Source organism: Anopheles funestus, chromosome 3RL (assembly GCF_943734845.2).
Source record: "Anopheles funestus chromosome 3RL, idAnoFuneDA-416_04, whole genome shotgun sequence".
Classification (NCBI taxonomy): Eukaryota; Metazoa; Arthropoda; class Insecta; order Diptera; family Culicidae; genus Anopheles; species Anopheles funestus.
In genome coordinates this window covers 26,906,702-26,927,567 of record NC_064599.1, presented here as the reverse complement: position 1 = coordinate 26,927,567, position 20,866 = coordinate 26,906,702, and the positions used below count along the sequence as shown (strand labels likewise).

Genomic DNA, 20,866 nt, shown 5'->3' with positions numbered 1-20,866 from the left:
TGCGCAACAGTGTTCCCAGCTAGTCTAAATCTAAATGCAGCTTTGATTGGATTTCTGACGTTCCATCATCGTGTCGCACACGACTCATCGCGATTCAACTTCCACTTAAAATAGGGTTTTGACGCTTTTTTTTCTTCATTCCAACCCTACGCTTCCCGTTTGAACTGCTGCTCAATCGCTGCTAGCGGCAGGCCGGCAATTGCCTCAACTCCCTAAGCTCATAAATATTATGATAAGGCAAATGAAATATTACCCACTCGTACAAAACCCACCACGCTCAAGGTACGCGAAATATGGCCGGGTTCTATTTGAATACTGCTTTCCGCTCACTCACACCGTGTTAACTTTGCATGCACTTGATCCTACAGTAAACTCTAGCCCTAAATCCTGTCACTTACCTAGGACAAATTGTTAGACCAGTGTGAAACGAAGCGAGACTTTCCAGTTCCACTCGCTTACCAACAGTCTCCCGATGACGAAGGGAAAATTTCTAGAACCATTTCATTTATGATAGAAAGGTTAACGACTTTTTCGCCCCCAAAAACGATCTCACATCAAAACTCCGAACATTCACTTTTGCTGTTGTCCGGAAAGTGATATTTATTGGAAAGAAACCGCAGCAAAAAAGCTCGTCCATTCGAGAACCTCGGTTGGCTTAACGCATCGTAATGTAATGTGCAAAAAAAAATCATTCTCAGCCAATATTTTCACACCTTTTTGCGGCTCACCTACTGGCTAGAAAGGCTCAACCGTGCGATGTTTGTTTACACATTTCCAAATCCTTCGTCGTTTGTGGTGCAAAGGTGTGCAAAAAGGCGAACTGTTGTGAGCCAAAAAAAGGGGTTTTCCACCCCAAAAACGGAGAGAACTAACCGATCCGTACGAGTTGATGAAAGATTTGTGAAAAATGGTGTGAAGAAAAGCAATCAGTAAACATCGAAAAACCTGCACCGCCATTTCGCCGAAACCTAGGAAAACTGGAGAAAAATCACGCCCCTATGTCTCGCGGCAGGAAAAAAGATTCATTCGCAGCGCTCTTACCCAGCAGCACGCGGTTGACGCAAGGAGTATTCAGCCAAAAGTTTTAGCACAGACAGGGTGAGAGAAAGAGAGAAAGAAACAATTCACCTTCAAAAACCTCCATCTAGTGCCTGTACCAAACCCGCGTACCACTGTCCGCTTGATGCAGGGAAGAACATTTAACCACTTTCACGCTTCTGGTCACGGTCGAAGAAATGTACTTCGACGGCTCATTGCGCTACCGAATGTATGCGCGTTCGTGCTCGCTGGTGAAACATGCAATTGTAAACCGTAGCGCTATTGTAGTTTTTTTCCCCCAGTTTGGAAGGGAAAATCTATTTTCTACCCACGGGTTCACACGGGGTTTTTTTGTTTGTTAACGATGCTCGGTGATGATTTACTTTGCTTTCAACAGCTTTGAAGGGGGTTTTCTGTTTTTGGTTTTCAACTGTATTGACAGATGGAGGAGTCTATACAAATAGAGTTAGAATATTGTTTATACACTAGCAGAGCTCAGCATTGCTAGCTTTGCTCTTTAAAAATATGTTTTGTAATTAAAATTTTCCAGTACGTCATTTTCACAGAAGAAATTCTTCATATAATCAATATTTCCTAAACAACTCTTGAAATCAATCAATTAAATGTTGAAGATCCTGGAAAACATTGAAATCAGAATCGAAGTCGGTAAGAAAATCTTTCAAAGCCTCTAGGAATAGAATCACTTTTCATAAGGTTTTCTTGTGGTTTTTCTACCGGATTCTAGTTTAAGTTTGAGCGCATAATAAAGTGAGTATTCGTTGTCCATTGCACTGATGAACGCTTTCAAATGAGACGAATATCCTATGTCTGGCTTATACTTGAAAGCGTGAATTAAAGAAACGCAATGGATATAAGTTTGTTATAGCCCAGAATCACAGGATGCTCCATTTACGGCACAAAATCTTCAAGAGGTCTGGCATTTCTGGACTTCCCTGACACCTAACAGTCGAAGTCGAAAAGAACTCTGCGAGCTGGGTCGTCCGGTGCCATTTTAATGACATGACCAGCACACCGTAGTCTGACGCGTCTAATTCGCTTTCAACAGTGAGCTCATCGTACAACGCGTAGAGCTCGTTATTATAAAGACTCCTCCATTGCCCACGGTTTAAACAGACTTCAAGGGCTGTCAGTCAGGAAGAGGAATTCGTCAGTTTTGACCAAAGTCCATGTATGAGAGTCATATAAAGCTAGAAGTTAGAACCTGGAAGCTTCAAGTGTAGGGATCTGAGGAGAAAAGTTGCCTCAGAAGAAATTCGTCAGAAGCCCTAAGCGAAATGGTAGTTGGGACCCCAGGAACACGAAGATATCAACAATGTATTTCAAAACCATTGATGGAAGGATTTACGACTTTAAAAACCACTAGAGGAGTGCTTTCATCCGGGACTCTCTAAATATACCAAGACCTTGAACGATCACCCATTCCAATAAAATCCTTGGGGATTCCCGCGGATACTTAGTTTAAGTACTGGATGTTCCAGACATGATTTAACCCAATATAGAGGTAGCTTTGGACGACTTTAAAAGTGCAATATCCTGACTGTATGTCATTCTTGCATATATCAGATTTTCTCAGAAGGGCAATCATCAATTTGCTTTGTGCCTCATTAATCTCCAACGTGAAGTTTGATTTAATCAACTTAATTATAACAATAAGCAAAATTTATTCAAACAATTATTACGCAATAGTAATATGATTATCTTCGCCTGTGTAAAGGGAGAAATTAAAATACACGTATTATCCAGAATCATAAGCGAAGTGATTACAAACAATTTACTCATTAATTACAGCTGACAAAGTCATGAAACGTTTCGACGAATTACCAATCAATAAACCATGAAAGTCAATATATTACTGCCACACAATACTATACCATTTCATTATGCTAATTAATCTTTTGGGCGATGAAATTGCTGGAATGATTTGAGTACAGCCAAACAGGGCTGTAAATATTCTACCGCACCGTGCCATATAATTTGGAGCTCGCCTGTTTGTCCTCTTCAATTACCATTGAAACACTTTCGTCGTCATATGAAAACATCCAGAGTGTTCGCTAGTGAGTATTACATTGTTACATTGTACCCGCCGCAGGTGCGTCATACCACTGACAAATAGCTTGCAATACATTTTCAAATGGATCTTCACTCTTGAATCCATTTGTGTCGCATGAAAAATTCCCAAGATATATACACAACGATAAAGGTATACATGCTGAAGAGATTTATCACATTGAAAAACAAATTTACCTTAAACTTCGACGACAGCATCAAACTCTTCCCTAGCCCAAAAGGCCGTACTGGAGCACCCTGGTCGATGCCAAAATCGTAAAATTAACTCCAATGACACTGGGTGGCCATTCGTACGTCAATTTTCGTGGGTGCATCCTGCTGTGCCGGCATCCAATATCCGCTGGCGCCTGGAACGTTACGGAATTGAAATAAATTAAGATGTGAAAGAAATTGGCTGTTCAAATTAATGACTTATCGATCGCCCTATCGTCTTCTTGAGTACTTCGATCTTACGTTACGTGAAAGCTTTTAGTGGAAATAGAGACATATAAAATTCAATTAAAACTACTTTTTTATGTCTAGCTGTTGTGTCTGAAGCAGCAGATCTTTTCCATAGTTAAAAATGCGTATGCAGAGATGATTTTTTTCCTAGGTAAAATGTAAACAATTGTACATCATGAATTTTTAAATTTCGCCATTCATGTTTCTCAACAACAAAAAAAAACGTTTGATTTTTCATCAGTTTTTGATTGGTTTAATCTTTAAGTTCTACAGTTAGACAGTAATTAGCTCTTTCTGAAGATTCTTAAAGTACGTAAAAAAGGAAAAACATTTCAATCTCCCAAATGAATAATGAACCTAACGCCAAACGCCATGACATTCAAAAAGAAATTCATTTCTTTGGTAACATTAGACCTCCCGAAGTACACGAAGGTTAATTTTCGGACACAACGGATATTGTTGTGCTTTTATCCTCGCTCCAAAAACAAAAAAACACACCATCAAACAAACTAACTAACGGAAACATCGAAATAACTTCAGCAGCGTGCAGCTTTTAGAGATGGAACGAAATTGATGGTTATTTTTCCACCTACTGACTGCGAAACCACTTTCGACACAACGTGACGGAAAAGCGGCAAACTTCATTTACTTCCCTTATTAGCAAGTCGCTCTGTATGTGGCTCGAGTCGTAGATTTCTGCAAAGGTCTTACAAGAAAAAACACCGAGAACAAACACAAAAAACAAGTCTTACGGTTGTTACGGATTTCGTGCTATGTGAAGGTTGCACTCTTGGCATTTGCCATCTGCCATGGTCTTCGTTCGTACAAAGTTTAACGATGCAGGAAGTGTTGAGTTCTTGTAGCGATAAACAAATTACGACAATCACTTTGTCCACAGCCGATTCTCCCGAGTCCCGAGAGTCGATAGACCAGCGGGTACCGAGATCATCGTTCGCAATATGTTCTGGTCGAGTTATAACTGGATGCTCTTTGAGCACAACTTTCGCCTATAAAAAAACATGATGTTTGAATTTCTTCAGTTATTTTCTATTTCCTTCCTGTTCCTATTCGTTGGGTATGGTACGACTTAATTCCAAAAGGTGTCAGGGTGAGATAGTGGAGATGAAAATTTTGCAGCAAAAAAAACCTTCCATTTTCCAGTTTTGTTCCATCGCAAACTGAACTTCCAGTAGCTGCTAGAAACATGAAACACATGGAAATGGATGATCTATGTTTGAACTATCTCAAGTACTTAAGCTGGTTTATCCAAGTGGCTCTCTTATAACCCATACACTAACCGGTCCGTACACACCTAGTGAAAGTCCGCTACGAAGACGCTTCTCTCACTTCATTACGCCAAGCATCCCGGCTTGGCTTTTATTAATGGCTTCTCATCATTTTTAGCACTCATCTCTCCAACCCAAAAGCACTCCATTTATAACGGTCCTTGGTAAACAAGACGGACATGTGCGCTTGCACACAAAGCCACTGCAGCGGGGGCCTTGGATGTGTGTATCTGGACTTGGGGTAGAGTGAATTTGTTGTTCCGTTGTATTATCGTGAATGTGTCTTGTACGCACGAATGACATTTAAGGGTTGTTAAGAAGGAAAATTCAATTCAACACCAGCGGATGCACCGGGAATTCTTCACTTCATTTAATTATGCATTTCAACCTTAACATAAAGGCAAAAGACGATCAAAGCGATCCAATTATGATCGAATGCTTGAAAGTGTTTTGATTCGGAGAGAGATCTATTTAGAGATATCTTTCCAGTAGAACACTGCCGTAATTAGTTAATAATATTTAAGAAATACCTTCTTTAATGGACAAAGTTGGTAACAAGCCCCGGCAATATTCGGTACCTTTCATTCGTTCCCCAGAAAAAAAAGTTTTTTTATAGATTAAAAATAAAAGTTTACATATAATAATACATATTGTTCATGAAATTAAAGTTTTAAAAATTTCCTCGTTAATTCATTACCTATAATATTTAAAAGCATTTTATTCGTCTTAAAGATCTAAACCAGGGATGTCAAACACATTTTGGTTCGTTGATCAGATTGCTTGTAGAATCCTCCTTTAGGACTGAGAAGCTACCGTTCCAACTTGACGCAGGAGAGATGAGTACAACCGAACAGTTTAAATTTAATTTCAAAGTGTTGATAAATGTCACACACTCACTCCATCACTCCAATTTTGGCATCATAAAATAAGATTTAAATTCTGCCTTATTCAGACAACAGCCGAAGTTCTCCCTTTTTTTTCGCTGTCGGCGAATTCCATTGCAAATGTTGGAATACATGAATTGACCATAGTTCTTAGTCCAAAAGAAAAATTCTGTTGACATTTTAAATTGAGGTACAAAATCCTCTAAAAATTAGCAACTCAAAAAAAATTGTTAAAAATAAAAGCTTGTTGGGTAGTTTAACAAGCTAATTTAAGGCCCAGCGGATCAATACAATCAACAGGAAGAAACGTTTCTTTAAATATACCTTTGCCGGAAACATGCTGGTACAGCTAAATCAAATAGCGCATAGTGATATAATGCAATATCTCGAAATTCATCGATTTGGTAGAAGTGCAAAATTAAGAAACTCATTCAAGACACCTACACAGTTGGGGGGCCGGCAGCCATCTCCCCCCAGGCGGAGATCCAAACCAAGACTTAATGGCATCTTCCGTATCGGTGGCCATGCTTTCCAAGCAAAAACTTGTATAAATCTTCAACGCTGACATTTGCCACATACCATTAGTCGTAATTTATGTACATTTGTAATTACATCCTGGACGTTGCGAGCGGTGATAACATTGCAACACTGTCCGTTAGCTTTGTCCATGAAAAATATTCTGTCGTTGGCGCGATTATCCACCAAAGCACGTCTTAGTACTATGAGAACGTTTATAGCAGTAGTTGGTGGTACGCTTCTAGGTGTGTAGATTTAAGGATTTTTCTGAAGGAAAGAGAAACTCTATTAAATCTAACACGCCAACGAAACGAAAGCTTCATTTTAATAATTAGATTTTATTTCGGCAAACTTATACGATTTAATTTAGCAAAAAAATCGTTATGATGTAATGCATATTTTAGCGTTTTAGTCCCATAAGTTCCACTGCTTTCTCGTACGAACAAAATAATTCATACTTCCTTAACTTCCGACGCACCTTTAGCACTCCACAGCACAATGGGCAAACAATCTCCAATTTAAGTCTTTTGTGTACTTGCGAAACTCGTCGCCGTGTTTACCAAGAGCATTAGAGGAATATTTTCCATTAGCGCGTAAGACTAAATCAAGTGAGTGGCATAACAACATTTCATGCTGAAGCGATTTCTACCAGCGATCAATGAAGAACGATACACTTGGATTAAAATGTGCCGAAGTGTGAACGGACGATACCGGCACCGAGTGTTTATCTACCTAAAGATGGTGAATCGAATTGGTCGCATTGTTCTTAAACGTGACCGTAAGTACAGTTTCGGTGATTAAATGAACGTTGAACCCTACGCCTAATTGGCAATGTAAAATTTCAAACCCGGAGTGGTTGAGATTTCAAACTTTCGAGATTAATTTGCTTGATTATTCGTCACAGCTATTTTAAAATCACTTTGCAAAAAGGGGAAAAGTTTCAAACACTGCTTTGCCAATGTTTAGCATAATTATTTTAGGGTATCACCTAACACCTAATTTGAAACGGAAGTTAAAAGTCCAGAAAGAGAACAATTTCAGGAGCCATGCTTCATTGAACATTTTCTATATTTATCTTACCATTTTCAATAGCATAAAACTTCATAAATTCTTCCATTGATTTCTATCACCATTCAAATTTGATTGTTTGAAAGGCGTTACAATAAAAACTTATTTGAAAATTGAAGTTTTAAAGTAGTTTTTCAGGGAATATAATATTTTTCTTTGAATAACAATTGAAAGCGAAAATTTGAGTCATTGATCAAATACTTTAACATAAAAATATGTAAAAATTAAATAAAAAAGTGAGTTGATGTTTTTCCCATTTGATGTTGTCCTTGCAGTTGATGAAAATAAAAGAAAATTAGTGTAAAATTTCTTTCTTCCTCTTTTCTCCAAAAAGACAACGTTTTTCGTTGCAAGCGGCCAAAAGAGAAAACGCTTTTATTTCGATAAACCGTTACGCACTTCAAACGATCGACTGCAAACCGCTAGCAGCTCGGGCAAATATTTATGCATCAATTTGTATAAATTAGCAATAAAAATCAGGACTAGAAATTGATCTGTACGATTTAGGGGCCGTACCTACTGTGAGTCGGTGCAGGCTGGCAAATATTAAAGCCAGGGAAGCTGTAAGTGTCAACATTAAGCGGATAAAGCGGTAAAGATGATATTAACTCTTAAGCTATGGAAATCTTGCTAGCTACAATCAGCGTTCACGACCAAAGCTGGATAGAAAGTGGAAAATCGTTCACTTTTTGCCAATATCTTTAATGTATTTAAGTAACTAGTGTTTTTTTTTAATTATTTTCCAATTTACTCAACTATTTTTTAATCAACTAACTTATAAAATATAGTTTGTATAGAAAACTAATTTATGTTATATATCTTTAGCTCAAAGGTCATAATAAAAAATCGTTTAACTTTTGGTATTTTAAAACATAAGTAGCTTAACGTAAATTGATACGAAATGAAAAAAATAATTAATTTAAAAAAAAAACCTCTTCTATAGTTTAAACTTCATTCACACTGGAATGCTGACCGAACGCAGCGTTTTTTGGTAGAAAATAGCCCACTCACGACGACACTAAATGGCACTTCAATGTTTTCAGTAAGCCACAAAACCGCTAAGCCCATAGACAACCTATCTTCAATCGGTCTAACACTCCAGACCGTAACGCACATCACATGGCCAATGGCTAACCTTCGTCACTCATCTCTGTTTTTTTGGTTTGCTTTCTTTCTTTCGTTCCAGACCGTATCGGTGACAGTTTCGGTACTAACGCTGACATTCATTTCGATCGATCGATGGTATGCGATATGCTTTCCACTGCGCTACAAACCGAGACCCGAACGTGCCTGGCGCTCAATTGCCCTCATTTGGCTCATTGGCTTCCTGTCGGGTAAGTGGCCGGGTCGGGTCGAAGTAAAACCGTTCTAAGCCGACCCTTAAGCTACCTTTTCCTTGCTGTTCATCACCGTTTTTATCATGTCGCATTATCAGATTTCCAGCGATGTAACATGAATTGACATATCAAAATATTTATGATTAATTATCTGCTCGTTTACAGGATGGTTAATCGTTTTTTTTATCAGTAACTGTTTTAGTGTATTCGGTTTAGGATAACATTTAAATTTAGTACACTTCGTACGTTTTAGACAATTTTGTTTTATCTTTTTTTCACCTCAAAAAGATGTTCTGTGCAATGTTCCCACAAGAGATTGAACAAAAGTTTTTAAAATACAAATGGAACCATCATCACCTCAATGTAAATCGTTTAAAATGAAATATTTCAACAGTTGTTTAAACCATTTCAACTTCCTCTGTAGTCCTGGAACCACACTGGGACGTTTAGAGGAAATTAACATTCCAATTCCAACGGAACCTCCCATAGGCATTGCGTTTCGTCATTTCACACGATGATGTCTTTAATCTAATGCAACACCATTTTGCCGCATAATCGACGGCTGGCAAACACCATGTTTTACCATGTCTCGGCCCCATACTTAAGATCCACAATTCGGACATCTTCAGCACAAAAAACAGTTACAGCAGCGCTGCGACTACCCTAGACCATTAGATTTTACAACCCTGTTATCGCACAATGAAACATCAAAATGCGTGAAGAAATGCTCTCCAAATAAACCGGGGAACATTTTTGTGTGGACGCCTGGGTTGATGGTGGTGGTACAAATTAAATCAATTGATTTGTGCTCATTGTGTACAATGTTGCCAACAGAGACGATCTAAAGCTTCTATTTTGTTTAACAAAGTTTTACTAAACATAGCAATATGCAATAATTTATCTGACTCCATAAAATAAACATCAGAACGTTGTACAATTACTTCCCATGCTTTTTGATAACTTTTGAATTTCATTACGAATTATATTCTGGATGTGTACTTTACAAAAACCAGCCAATTTCATGGTCTTTTGATTGTCAAAGTATTGAGTAAATTGACAATAATTGGATCATGTTCCATTGGATTAATGTCCAGAAATAGCCATCTGTTGTAGTCATTGTTAATAAAAGCAACTCATAGTAGAAGATTTTTAGCCAGTCTCACCAATTCTCTTTCTTACAATGGCGGTTGAATTAGTTCGCAGAATAAACTGATATAAAAATAATTTATCTTTTTTAACTTCTATCCTCTAACAATACAACGAAGATAAAAAAATCCTTTTGATACGTCTCTTGAGAATTTCAATGAGGTTTAACACTCATACGACATGGCAACATTTGAGTTCACGCTGAACTGTCAAACTTAGACATGATACCCATCTTTTCCAGAGACAGTGCTAGTATTTGCCACCAAATACCCAAAACATTAAGCTAAAAAAAATACAAATATTATTCTCTGAAAGTTTTAGAAAACTCGAATAATAAAAATTCTGAAAGTGTTAGCAGCAAACACGTGACGTCTCCCTAATAGCTAATTTTATAGCAACTAATCGCATTCATATTTTGACATAAAACATAACTCTGGGGTTTCAAACCATTTGAAGGGTTGTATTTTATATGAAGACTTAAAAAGTTCAGTCAATCAATTCATAGAATATTATCGCGGAACGTTACAAAACTTTTCTGACATCTGACAAAATAAATGACGAGAGATACTTACACAATTCTCCTAGCTGTGAAAGTGTTTAGTATTATAGTAACACATTTAGTAGAAATAATTTTGTTCAAACAAACTACATATTACTTAAATAATAACAAAAGTTTGTAAAACTTAAAATATTTAACAACTTCAATATAACAAAGCAAAACATGTTTAAAGTATAACAAATAACGAAATTGAACTGCACTATATAGTTGGCTTTAAACATTTCAATTAAAAAGCTATAAAAGGGCTATGCTGAGCGAACAATTTCAATTACATTGCTGTTTCGTGTACGTGGTGCATTTGCTATTTTGTTTTGCCCTTCAATTTACTCGCTGCAACACTCGAGATCCCGTATGTGTTTATGTCATATCAAAGCACGTTTCCTTTCTTGCTGTTTTTTATTAAAAAAAACATCTCCTTTTCTCCTGTTCTCCTTCCGGTGGTCGGTGTTTCACTCGCGTTACACACTTGCTGTCTCTCGGCAGACCTGCCCGAATTCCTGGTACTGACAACGAGACGCAAAAAGTTACGCTTCGACATCAAACTTTTCACCCAATGTGTCGCAACGTGGGACAACGAGACGGAAAAAACTTTCTACATCTTCAAGTTTGTGCTACTCTACACGTAAGTATGAACCGGTGATGGTCCGAGACAGAACGTTGCCTAGAGAATCGTATCCAACGAATGTGTCGTTTCAGACAACATTTGTGTACTTTTTTTTTCGTTTTCAAAACAAATATAATCTTTTCGGGGAAATTTTATTTGTCTCTTGTTAGAGTTTTGTATTTAATTTCGAAATGCCTAAATTAACTTTCTGTGGAATGCATTTTTTGATTTTAAACATTAGAGTTGAGCTTGATGAAACTTTTGCAAAGCGTCATTTTTATGAACTCTACTCGACTCGACTCACAAACAAATGAATCTCCAAGGATTCATGAACTTTTGAGGATTCATTTTTTATGCATTTTTACTCTTTAGATTGTGCAATGTTACTTAATGTACAGTCAAATGTACCTTTAAAAATTGAATAAATCTTTGGACAATCATTGGTATTTGGAGTTTCAAGAATATTCAAAATTCACTTCAGATTCAAAGTCTTTAGTTCAATTCAAAGAATAGTTTTTGAAAAAAAAGTATAATTTCATAAATTTACCATTTCCCTAATTAATATTCCACCATAAATGTTCACCAATCAAATCAAAACACAAGCAACAATTAATCATTTAGTACCTTTTCCTCCTTTCCCAATGCACTGTTGTCATTCAACACGCGAACACACACACACAAGACAAATCGCCTGTTAACCTACAATCAACAATATTCACCTTTTTATTGATACCAGATACCGTGATTGACAACTTCGCATGTCAGCTTTTGTGTCCGTTTGCGTCCCGAAAGGAGCAAACCAAAAATCATGACCTCGAAGCAAAACAACCAACCAAAGTTCCAAAATTGCCATTCATTGAACAACTTCTAATCAAAACGCACTCTCAACCTTGTTATCGCATGATCGCAATTGCGTCAAACATAGTGCCACATACGTGGACATACACATTCGCGCTAAGGTTTTAGCAATGTGACTTGGGTGTAATATTTATCGTTCCATATTTGTTACACACTTTGTGCCCCAGCTATCGACCACCGAATCACCCCATCGATGAGCTTCCCATGTGATACAACAAATCGAAAACAATCTTACAATTTTTCTCACACATGTGTGGGATCTTTGGGTTTGAACGAATCGCTATAATCAGCTTAGAAGCCCGGCTGTATCCATCTGTGCCCATCTGTTTCACCAGCCGCGGCAATGGCACATGACAGTATATTGCGTCCCTTTGCCAGAAGGCTCAATTCGGTATGATGCTATGAAAGATATCTTTTTCGCATTCGATACAGTCTTGGTACCTTTGTCGCTTCCGGCAAGTAAGGAACCGTAAGAAGAAAACAATCGCCCACCCCCACTGTTGGGGGATGGGTGCAATGGGAAAGAACAAAGATCCCCCCGTTTCCGGTGGCATGGTAACGGTGGGCTTTGATTTTGACTCGTGTTGGAAAAAAAAGTATCCCCACCGGCAATGGGCCCTTCCAATTGGCAGCTCCCAAAAGAAAAAAAAAACAGAGACATACACACGCACTATAATCCCCAATATCACACACGAGCCCGTGAGTGAATTAAAGACGGAAGTGGTCGCTTACCGGAACACGATAACTGCGAAGACCTCGGGGAGCAGAAAGGCGTCAGACGAAGTGAACGAAATAAATTTGAAGACATACGTTCCACGTTCTTATTCATGCGTTGCGAATCAGATTTTATCCAATGATAAACCTGGCAGCATCTTATTCACTGACATCAACGCCCATCGGTTGGGCAGGGTGGGAGGAAAAAGCCTTTCGGCGTGGCGCTGTCTTGCTTCTGCTCGGGACGATCGTTTCCCACGCACACACGTGCCCATCTCAAAAAAAAAACGGCTGGCAAGCTAGCGGCACCTCTTTCAACGAAACAACAAATCTGTGCAACAAATCTATACACACATTCCTGCCGGCAATAGAAAATGTACAAGCACAACAAAAAAAAAATAAAGGGGAGGTTTGCATTGTTTCTGTCCAAACGCTCTGATCCACCGGATGCGGATATTCGCGCTCCCACAAGAATTCTATTGACATTCCGCTTTGGAATGGAATGGAAGCATTTCCATGTACGTTGAACCCACATTAAACCGATACACTGATATTGCTGCCATTCTTAAACTGCCAGCGTTCTAAAAATGTATCACGCTTATTACCGCATCCTTCAGCTCGGGCTAAATGGATTTACCACGCAACTCTAGAGAACCACACGTGACATTTACTAAACTCAATCATTTTAATTTCCCTTCAGGATTGCGCACCCGCAATGGTAAAACCAACATCGGTACACGCGTCTTGTGTACACGTGCCTAACATTTTCCACCCCATTTGATGAATGGAAGAATTTGGAAGCAGCCGGGAGAGGGAGGGAGGGTGTCCGGTTTGAAGAAGTGTGCACTACTCGTATATGTTTCAAACATTTGTCGAGGAAAAAGCTTGAATGTTTTAAGCTTGTTTTGTCTGTACACCGGAAACAGTGAAACAGACATGTGTTTACAGGGTTTTCGAGTATGAAGATCGAGGTTTACAGGGTTTCGAGATCTTGTTCAGTAAAAAAAAATTGATTCTGTGAAAAGCTTTCTCACCTGTCACATTATCCTTCATGACGGCAAGCTTTGTGGAAATATGAGTAGAAAAAGCTCAACAAAACTTTATTTCAATTTGAAAATAAAAAAAAATGGTCCAAACTTATTATAGCTCGTAAACCCTGTAAAAAAAACTCCTATTAAGAATAGAACCAATATACAGTCCTTCTCAAAATGAAAAAGCTTTCACTGTTTAAACATTTCCAAATTTTTTAGTATAAAGTAGATATTAAAAGCTTTCTCACCTGTCACGTTATCCTTCATGACGGAAAGCTTTGTGGGAATATGAGAAGACAAAGCTTTGCATAGAATCGAGAAAAGAGAAAATATAGTGGAACGCTGATTATCCGTGCTTATCGGGACTCGACCCCTGCCGGATAAGCGAATATCACGGATAAAAGGCACAACTCTTTTTATTGATAAACATTAGTGTTTAGTGTGTAACGGGTGGATTTTTTTGCGAAACATAAATGTTAATATTCTTCAGTGCACTTTGGAAAATAAATTTGTCCTATTTGGTCGAACTTGAGCCAATTGTATCATTTCCTGTTGAGGTTATTATTTGTTGCCATCACCGGTTTGCTGTTAATATGTCAATTCGTCTATGGAACTGTCGAGCTGCACGGATAATGGGCAGGCCGGATAATCGGCGCTCCACTATACTTCACTTCAATTTGAAAATAAAAAAAATCGTCCGAACTTACTAGAACTCGAAACCCTGCAAAAAAACTCCTGTTGAGAATAGAATCAATATACAGTTCTTCTCAAAACGAAAAAGCTTTCGCTGTTAAAAAATTCCTTAAATTTTGAAAATGTTAAACTTTAAATGTCAAAGTTTCAAAATAACCAATATCAAGAAATATCCTATTTTTAAAAAAATATATCAAGCAATATTGTTGAATACATGAGAAGCTCCTGTACATCTTCATTTTCAAGAAGGAAATGTATAAAAGTATAAATACTACTACAAAAATGTTACAATAAATCAAAATTCTTGATATATTACTAAAAAAAAACCACAAACATCAAGATAATCCCGGTAAGATTTGAAAAGGACTGTACCCAGCGACATGTGGCAAAAGACATACCGCCTTCAAGGGAAAAAATCCATCCCCGTGACCCCATCGGTTAAGTTACCAAACCAAGTGTAAACATTACTAACCCCCTCATATCCAATAATCATTATCACTATTGTTTATTGTTTTCATTTCACGTGACAACGTTGCCGTAGGAACAACGTGCACAACCCGAAACGTAATATCGTCTAGCTTTCGTTTAATTTATCCCTTTCGTTTTTCCGCCACTTCTTCTTTTGGGTGGGTCGGTGACGTGGTGTGTGAAAACACTTTCGTAAAACTGTATTTGTGTGTGTGTCTTCTCACCCGGTTTCTCTCCACAGGGTACCGCTTCTATTCATGACCGGAGCCTATTTCCAAATCGTTCGCGTACTGTGGCGCTCGGACACCATACCCGGCCATCGGGAATCCCGCAATCAGCCGTGCGGCAGTAAGTATCCGTTAACATTGACGCTGTTAATTTCCGGTTCCGGTTGCGATTCGCCAAAAACTAGCCAACCTGTCTGCTTGTTGGCCCGATTACGGCTTCATTTCCCAAAAGATCGTTTAGCAGCTCATTCTACCGTTTTAACCATTTGCTTCCCATCGTCCCACATGCTAACATATCACACCCAACATCATTACCTCAGTGGTCAGCAGTTTCTTCTCTATCCCAACAATGGGTACGGCGAGTAAAAAAAACCGTCTATAGCCATCATTCAGATTGGCAGACTTTTTTCTTCAAACCTCGTTGTACTATCGCACGTCAAGCAACATATATTCCGTTCTCCGTTGTGCCATTCGTGTGTTTCTTTTATCGAATCACATTTGCTTTTTCATTTTTTTTTTGGAAACTCCTTTTTTTACACATTTACTCACATGGTCCTCCATCCTGCATCCCAGTTCACAGCACCAGGACGACACTCAATTGTGTGGGTAACACAAGCACCATGGGACAGCTGCGTGCACGCCGGAAAGCGGCAAAAATGTTAGTAGCCGTGGTGATCATGTTCGCCGGCTGCTATTTTCCAGTGCACATGCTAAACGTCGCAAGGTAAATATTCGCTATTGCTTCTTCTTTTTTTAGCTCGATACGATTACCAGTTTTGCATCACACTGCAAGATTAGTGTATGCGTGAGACATTATCCGTATCACTAATCAATGCATGCATTAAAACAGAATAGGCAAGGACAACAAAACCGTTAGCAGGATTAGTTAATGTTCAACCATTTTCTTTGCATCCATTGGGAGTTTCAATAAGTTCGTACAGGTTTTGAATACTGGATGTCGGTACTAACTTACCTAATAGTTTTAATTTAACTTCTTGACATTGTATACAATATTTTTGTGAGGTATTATTTTTATTTAAAAAGCCCCTCTGTCTGTTACATCTGTCTATCCGAAGATGAAAACTCTTTCAAGCATTCCAGTCAAGAACGACTTTAATCATTACCAAAAACACAAAATATAATAATATAAACACAAAAACACACAAATGAATAAAAGGTTTTATGACATGAAATAATGTCAAATGAGTTGCACTCAACTGGTCATTGGATGGTTAGCCTCAACCATCGTCGCTTGAAAGAGAAATCAATTTGTTTTTACTTATTAGTGATCAACTACACCAGTGCTCCCCAACCTTTTTAGTACCAAGAACCACTTTTTGTTCGACATAAGCCGTATGTGCCGTATATGAACGGATTCGTAATGTATATATACAGCCGTTAAGGCGATTTTTTAAATAAAACATCAGCAATAATTATAATTGAACATACATCGAGAAGCTTAGAATGATTTTGTTTCGAAAAAACGCTTAAAATGGTAAACAAAAAGTGTTAAAATAATCGGTCCAACGACCGAAAATTTCTCCGCGGACCACTTCTACTTAAGCCACGGAGAAGTGGTCCACGGACCAGGTTGGGTCACTGAACTACGTCAAAGAAAAGCTCGGGCAAAGTATGAATAACCAGGCTAAACCAAACATTCATGACAAGAAGATCATGTTCGGTATTTGGTGGGACCAACTCGCGGTGGTATATTATGAGCTGCTAAAGCTTTGGCTCAATTTTCACAATAGAAAATTTAAAAAACACTAAAATTTCTTAATTTAAAATACCGTAAAAACTTATTCATACTCCTAAAATTTCAGTTTAATAAAATTAAAATGATCTAAATGATTTTTTTTTGAAAATTTGATAAGTTATGTCAACGATCAACTGAATGATCATACAAACACTACATGAAATATTACATTTTTTTTTAAATTATTCTCTTTCCATTTATTTCTTTTTTTTTCAAGGTATACAATCGATATTGGACAGAGTGATATCGTGGCTGTGCTATCGTTATTTTCTCACTGGCTCTGCTACGCAAACAGTGCCGTTAACCCTGTGATCTACAACTTCATGAGCGGTAGGTCTGCACAATATCAATGCAATGTGTACATTAGCGTTTATCGATCTGTTTCAGTGGAAGCAAAAAAAACATAATCCTGCCTGTTATCGAATTTCAAAGCATTCCTAAGCTAGTATGAACGTTCTATTTAAGCCTTCATTCGTGCTATGATAATAGCGAAATGCATTGTTCCAGATGCAGATCAAATTAAAAATCTTTTTCCAAAATTCGCGTTACAAGAACAAACGTTTATATTGTCTTTTTTTTTTGAAACATTCAACGCTTTGCCATGCAATCAATGCCATTGTCCCAGGAGCATTTTGAAGTTCGCTCTTGTCAAAGCGTTTACCTTTTCGTGCAGCGTAGTACGCATTTTGTTTTATTCATAGCCCATACGATACCTACAAGCAGCTGGGAGCAACATGTTCATCAAGCGCCATCAAGAATGTGTTACGAGTGCAACAACAGAAAAAAAAACCAGATGGGAAAACAATATTCTGTCAGCGACATCATCATGGACCGTGTGTTTACACACTTCGTTAGACAATATTGTATGGGACTGAACGATCCTGTATGCCTTGTTGTTGCAAAAGGCAGCAAAATCAATTATGTATGTACGCCCTTGTACCATGGAACTTTTGGCGGTACGGTTACGGAATAGGGGAACGGACCATTATTTCATCTACACCTCTCGCATTGACGGGCTGTACGTCGCGTGACACGATTAACTTTTGATCCTGCGTCCATTCCAGCTGGACACACGCTTGAAGTTTTGCATCGTTAATTTAAATACGCTTTGAAAGCAAGCTTTTGTTTTTTTCTGTATTTGGGGGAAAGGATTTACGAGATGCAAATATCGATTTTTTTTTGTTTATTTAAACAGTGTTTCATTTTAATTTACATTACTACTACCATGTATTTAGTTGGTATTACTATGCAATTACACTGTTTAGTTTTATTTTAATTTACGATCCATGACAATGGAGTGGCCCGGTGGTGCATGTGATAAACGGCACCGGTCCAAACGGCAGGACCGTGGATCAAATCCCATCCGGACCGTCTACCCGCAGCAAGGACTGACTATCCGGCTACGTGGTAAAAATAAGTCTAGTAAGCCAGTAATGGCCGGCGTGACATTTAAAGGTCGTTAAAGCCAACAAGAAAGAGAGAGAGAGAGAGAGAGAGAGAGAGAGAGAGAGAGAGATTCATGATAATAAGGATTTGGATGAGTTAAAAGTTTATTACAGAAACAGAAAAATGAAGACTGTTCGATTATCCTTTTTGCTTTCCAATCACATTCGTCCTCGTCCTCCGCTCGCCATCCCCACACGTCGCACTCTGCATGGCCAGAATGATCCTTGGCTTAATTGTCTAACAAACTTCAACTTGCTTTCTAATCATTTTGATTTCAATTTATCGCTTTCTTCTTTTTGCTCTTCTCTTCTTCGCACTGTTTCCTTCTAACCGCTCACTTCTTTATAGTTCTTCTTTTCCTTTCCTCTTTTCTCACCCTACCTGTTTTTCTTTTTCTGTTCACGGGATCCTTCCTATTTCATAATCGTTAGTTTTGCTTAAGCTTACTTGAGTCTTAAGTTTTTTTTCGCAGTTTAGTTTTAAGTTACATATTGTTAAACCCTTGAGGTGAAGAATAAATTGAAAATTCATGTGAAATGAAATGAAATGAAATATAAACAGCTATGGGCCATTTCCGTTATTCCAATTATATTAAAAAAATATTTTTAATATTAATTACTTAATGTTTTTCTTACCGTTCTTCCACACTAATTTCTAGGCAAATTCCGGCGCGAGTTTAAAAATGCACTGGAAAAATGTCGCTGCCTGAGAAGCTCTCATGCGTACGGTGGCCGTGTTGGTGGTTACGATGATCGTTCACTATGCCATACGGCAACGCGACTGAACGTGAGCCCCAGTACGAGAAGCAATTATCATTTGGCCAGTGTAAGAGATGCCAGATTTAAGGTTATTTCACGTTTATTCCCATACTCTCCTTGTTTCATATCGCCAAGTTTGCTGTCACCTACTGTATTTTTTTTCTAATCCCCCGCCACATTTCTATCCCTCTCGCACGCAACACGCGTAAACGTGGCGAATGCAACAAAGATTTATAAGTGCGTTAATATTTCTGTTAATGTGTTTCCGTCCCTACCTTCCACAGCAACACACCCAGCAGACATCGTTCAACGGTAGCCGACATCAGCATGGTCGCAACAGCATCAATCATCCCGGCAGTCTACAACCACAAATCTCGCCAATCTCCGTCGAGGAACGGCTGGCGCTCACCAAAAGCTTGGACGGTGAAACCCTTCAGCTGACAGGACGGAAAAATTCTTCCACCCTTATCGGAAATAATGGCAACGGCCTCGGGCATGGAAAACCCACCAGCAACGGTAATGGATCCGGCAATGGGAATCAGTCGTTGCTACATCAGCACCACCACCACCATCATCATCATCATCTTCGCTCGCATCAGCAACACCACAAACAGCACGGCGAACAAATGCTACCAGATGGGGACGCTATGGTCAGTGAAGATGTGGCACAGGACCAATCCGGCACCGGTCCAACGACCATGCTAATGATAGTGAATAAATCGAGCAATTGCAAAATCGGTGGCACTTGACAGGCAAAGCTGCACGTGTCTTGGCGCAAACCACGCCCGGACAGCAAACCCTGGACACAGGTGCAGTAGGATGAAGCTGTTGCTTTCTTCACTATACCCTGCCAAAGACGACAACCGGGATCGGGAGAGGCAAAACTTACTAGTTTTTTTTTGCGCTTTAGATAGTATTCCAAAGATGTAGGATAACAGGGAAGTAAATGTAAATTAAATATGACACCTTCATGGTCGGATGGTCGGTGAATGTTTCGTTGAATCGTACAGATGAAAGGATTATGAATGTACGCCAACTAGTAGCACACGAACGAACGAACGAAACTGATTGCCACTAACTCCATAAAACCATCAATTAACTACTTGTTGGAGTATCATCTACGGTCAGGACTGTACCGACCACAGTAACTAACTTGAGGGATGATTAATCGTGTTAAATTATTTTAGTTTGCCGCAAACCAATATCTACCAAACATCCCAATTATCCCGCTGACTGCCTAGTTAAGTACCTGGTGAAGCGATATTGTACCTGTCGGATGATACTCTCACAACATAGTTTGTTGCACCGAATGCATCTCAATCGATACACGCGAGCACTTCGTAATGTACTTCCAAATCGATTGTGATGGTATTCCTACCAATTAATAGTGTATTATGTGGTACTCTCAAACCATGTTGAATGAGGTTGCAGAATAGGTTCAAGAGAGAGAAAGAGAGAGAGAGAGAGACGAAAAGTTATGCAGTTTGTCCCTGATGGGCAAAGGGATAAGCCGCACAACTGATAAAGTGTTAAACAAATCAAATCGCAAACTAAGCGTATTTTGAATCTACTTGGAAAAGTTTAAAAGTAAAAGTATGTAAAAAAAACACGAGAACTATCAATCATTTGTTATTACACTCGGTGTGACAAAGCTCGAACAAAACGAAGAAGAAAAAAAAGAGATGATACGAAATTCTTGTAAATATTGTTATAGTCAAATACATTCGTGTAAACGATTACCTGCTGTATAAAATGATGATCTAACTATATGCAAAGAAGTCAATAAAAACTTACGACTCCACAGACCATCAATGTGAAGGAACTGGCGTGAAAGGATGAAATCAAGCGTGTGAATTTTCACGATCTCAATTGCTGTTTTGGTGATCAATTAATTTTTTATCTTATTATGTATTTCTTGACTTATTGTTGACTTATTGTTACAATGAGG

General features: G+C 38.5%; 1 protein-coding gene across 5 annotated transcripts in view; it reads left to right on the top strand.

The window, feature by feature from the left end:
• LOC125770433 (neuropeptide SIFamide receptor-like) overlaps nt 1-20,759 on the top strand; it is a 72,072-nt gene extending 51,313 nt beyond the window's left edge. For 4 of the 5 annotated variants that reach the window (XM_049440050.1, XM_049440048.1, XM_049440049.1 and 1 more), the window contains 7 exons: nt 8,508-8,655; nt 10,847-10,985; nt 14,973-15,079; nt 15,532-15,682; nt 16,932-17,044; nt 18,819-19,006; nt 19,203-20,759. In XM_049440050.1, the coding sequence (XP_049296007.1) occupies nt 8,508-8,655; nt 10,847-10,985; nt 14,973-15,079; nt 15,532-15,682; nt 16,932-17,044; nt 18,819-19,006; nt 19,203-19,667 (1,311 nt within the window). In that variant the 3' untranslated portion in view covers nt 19,668-20,759. The remainder of the gene's footprint in view (nt 1-8,507; nt 8,656-10,846; nt 10,986-14,972; nt 15,080-15,531; nt 15,683-16,931; nt 17,045-18,818; nt 19,007-19,202) is intronic. The other variant, XM_049440052.1, reaches the window with a different exon arrangement.
• Nucleotides 20,760-20,866: the final 107 nt, after the last annotated feature.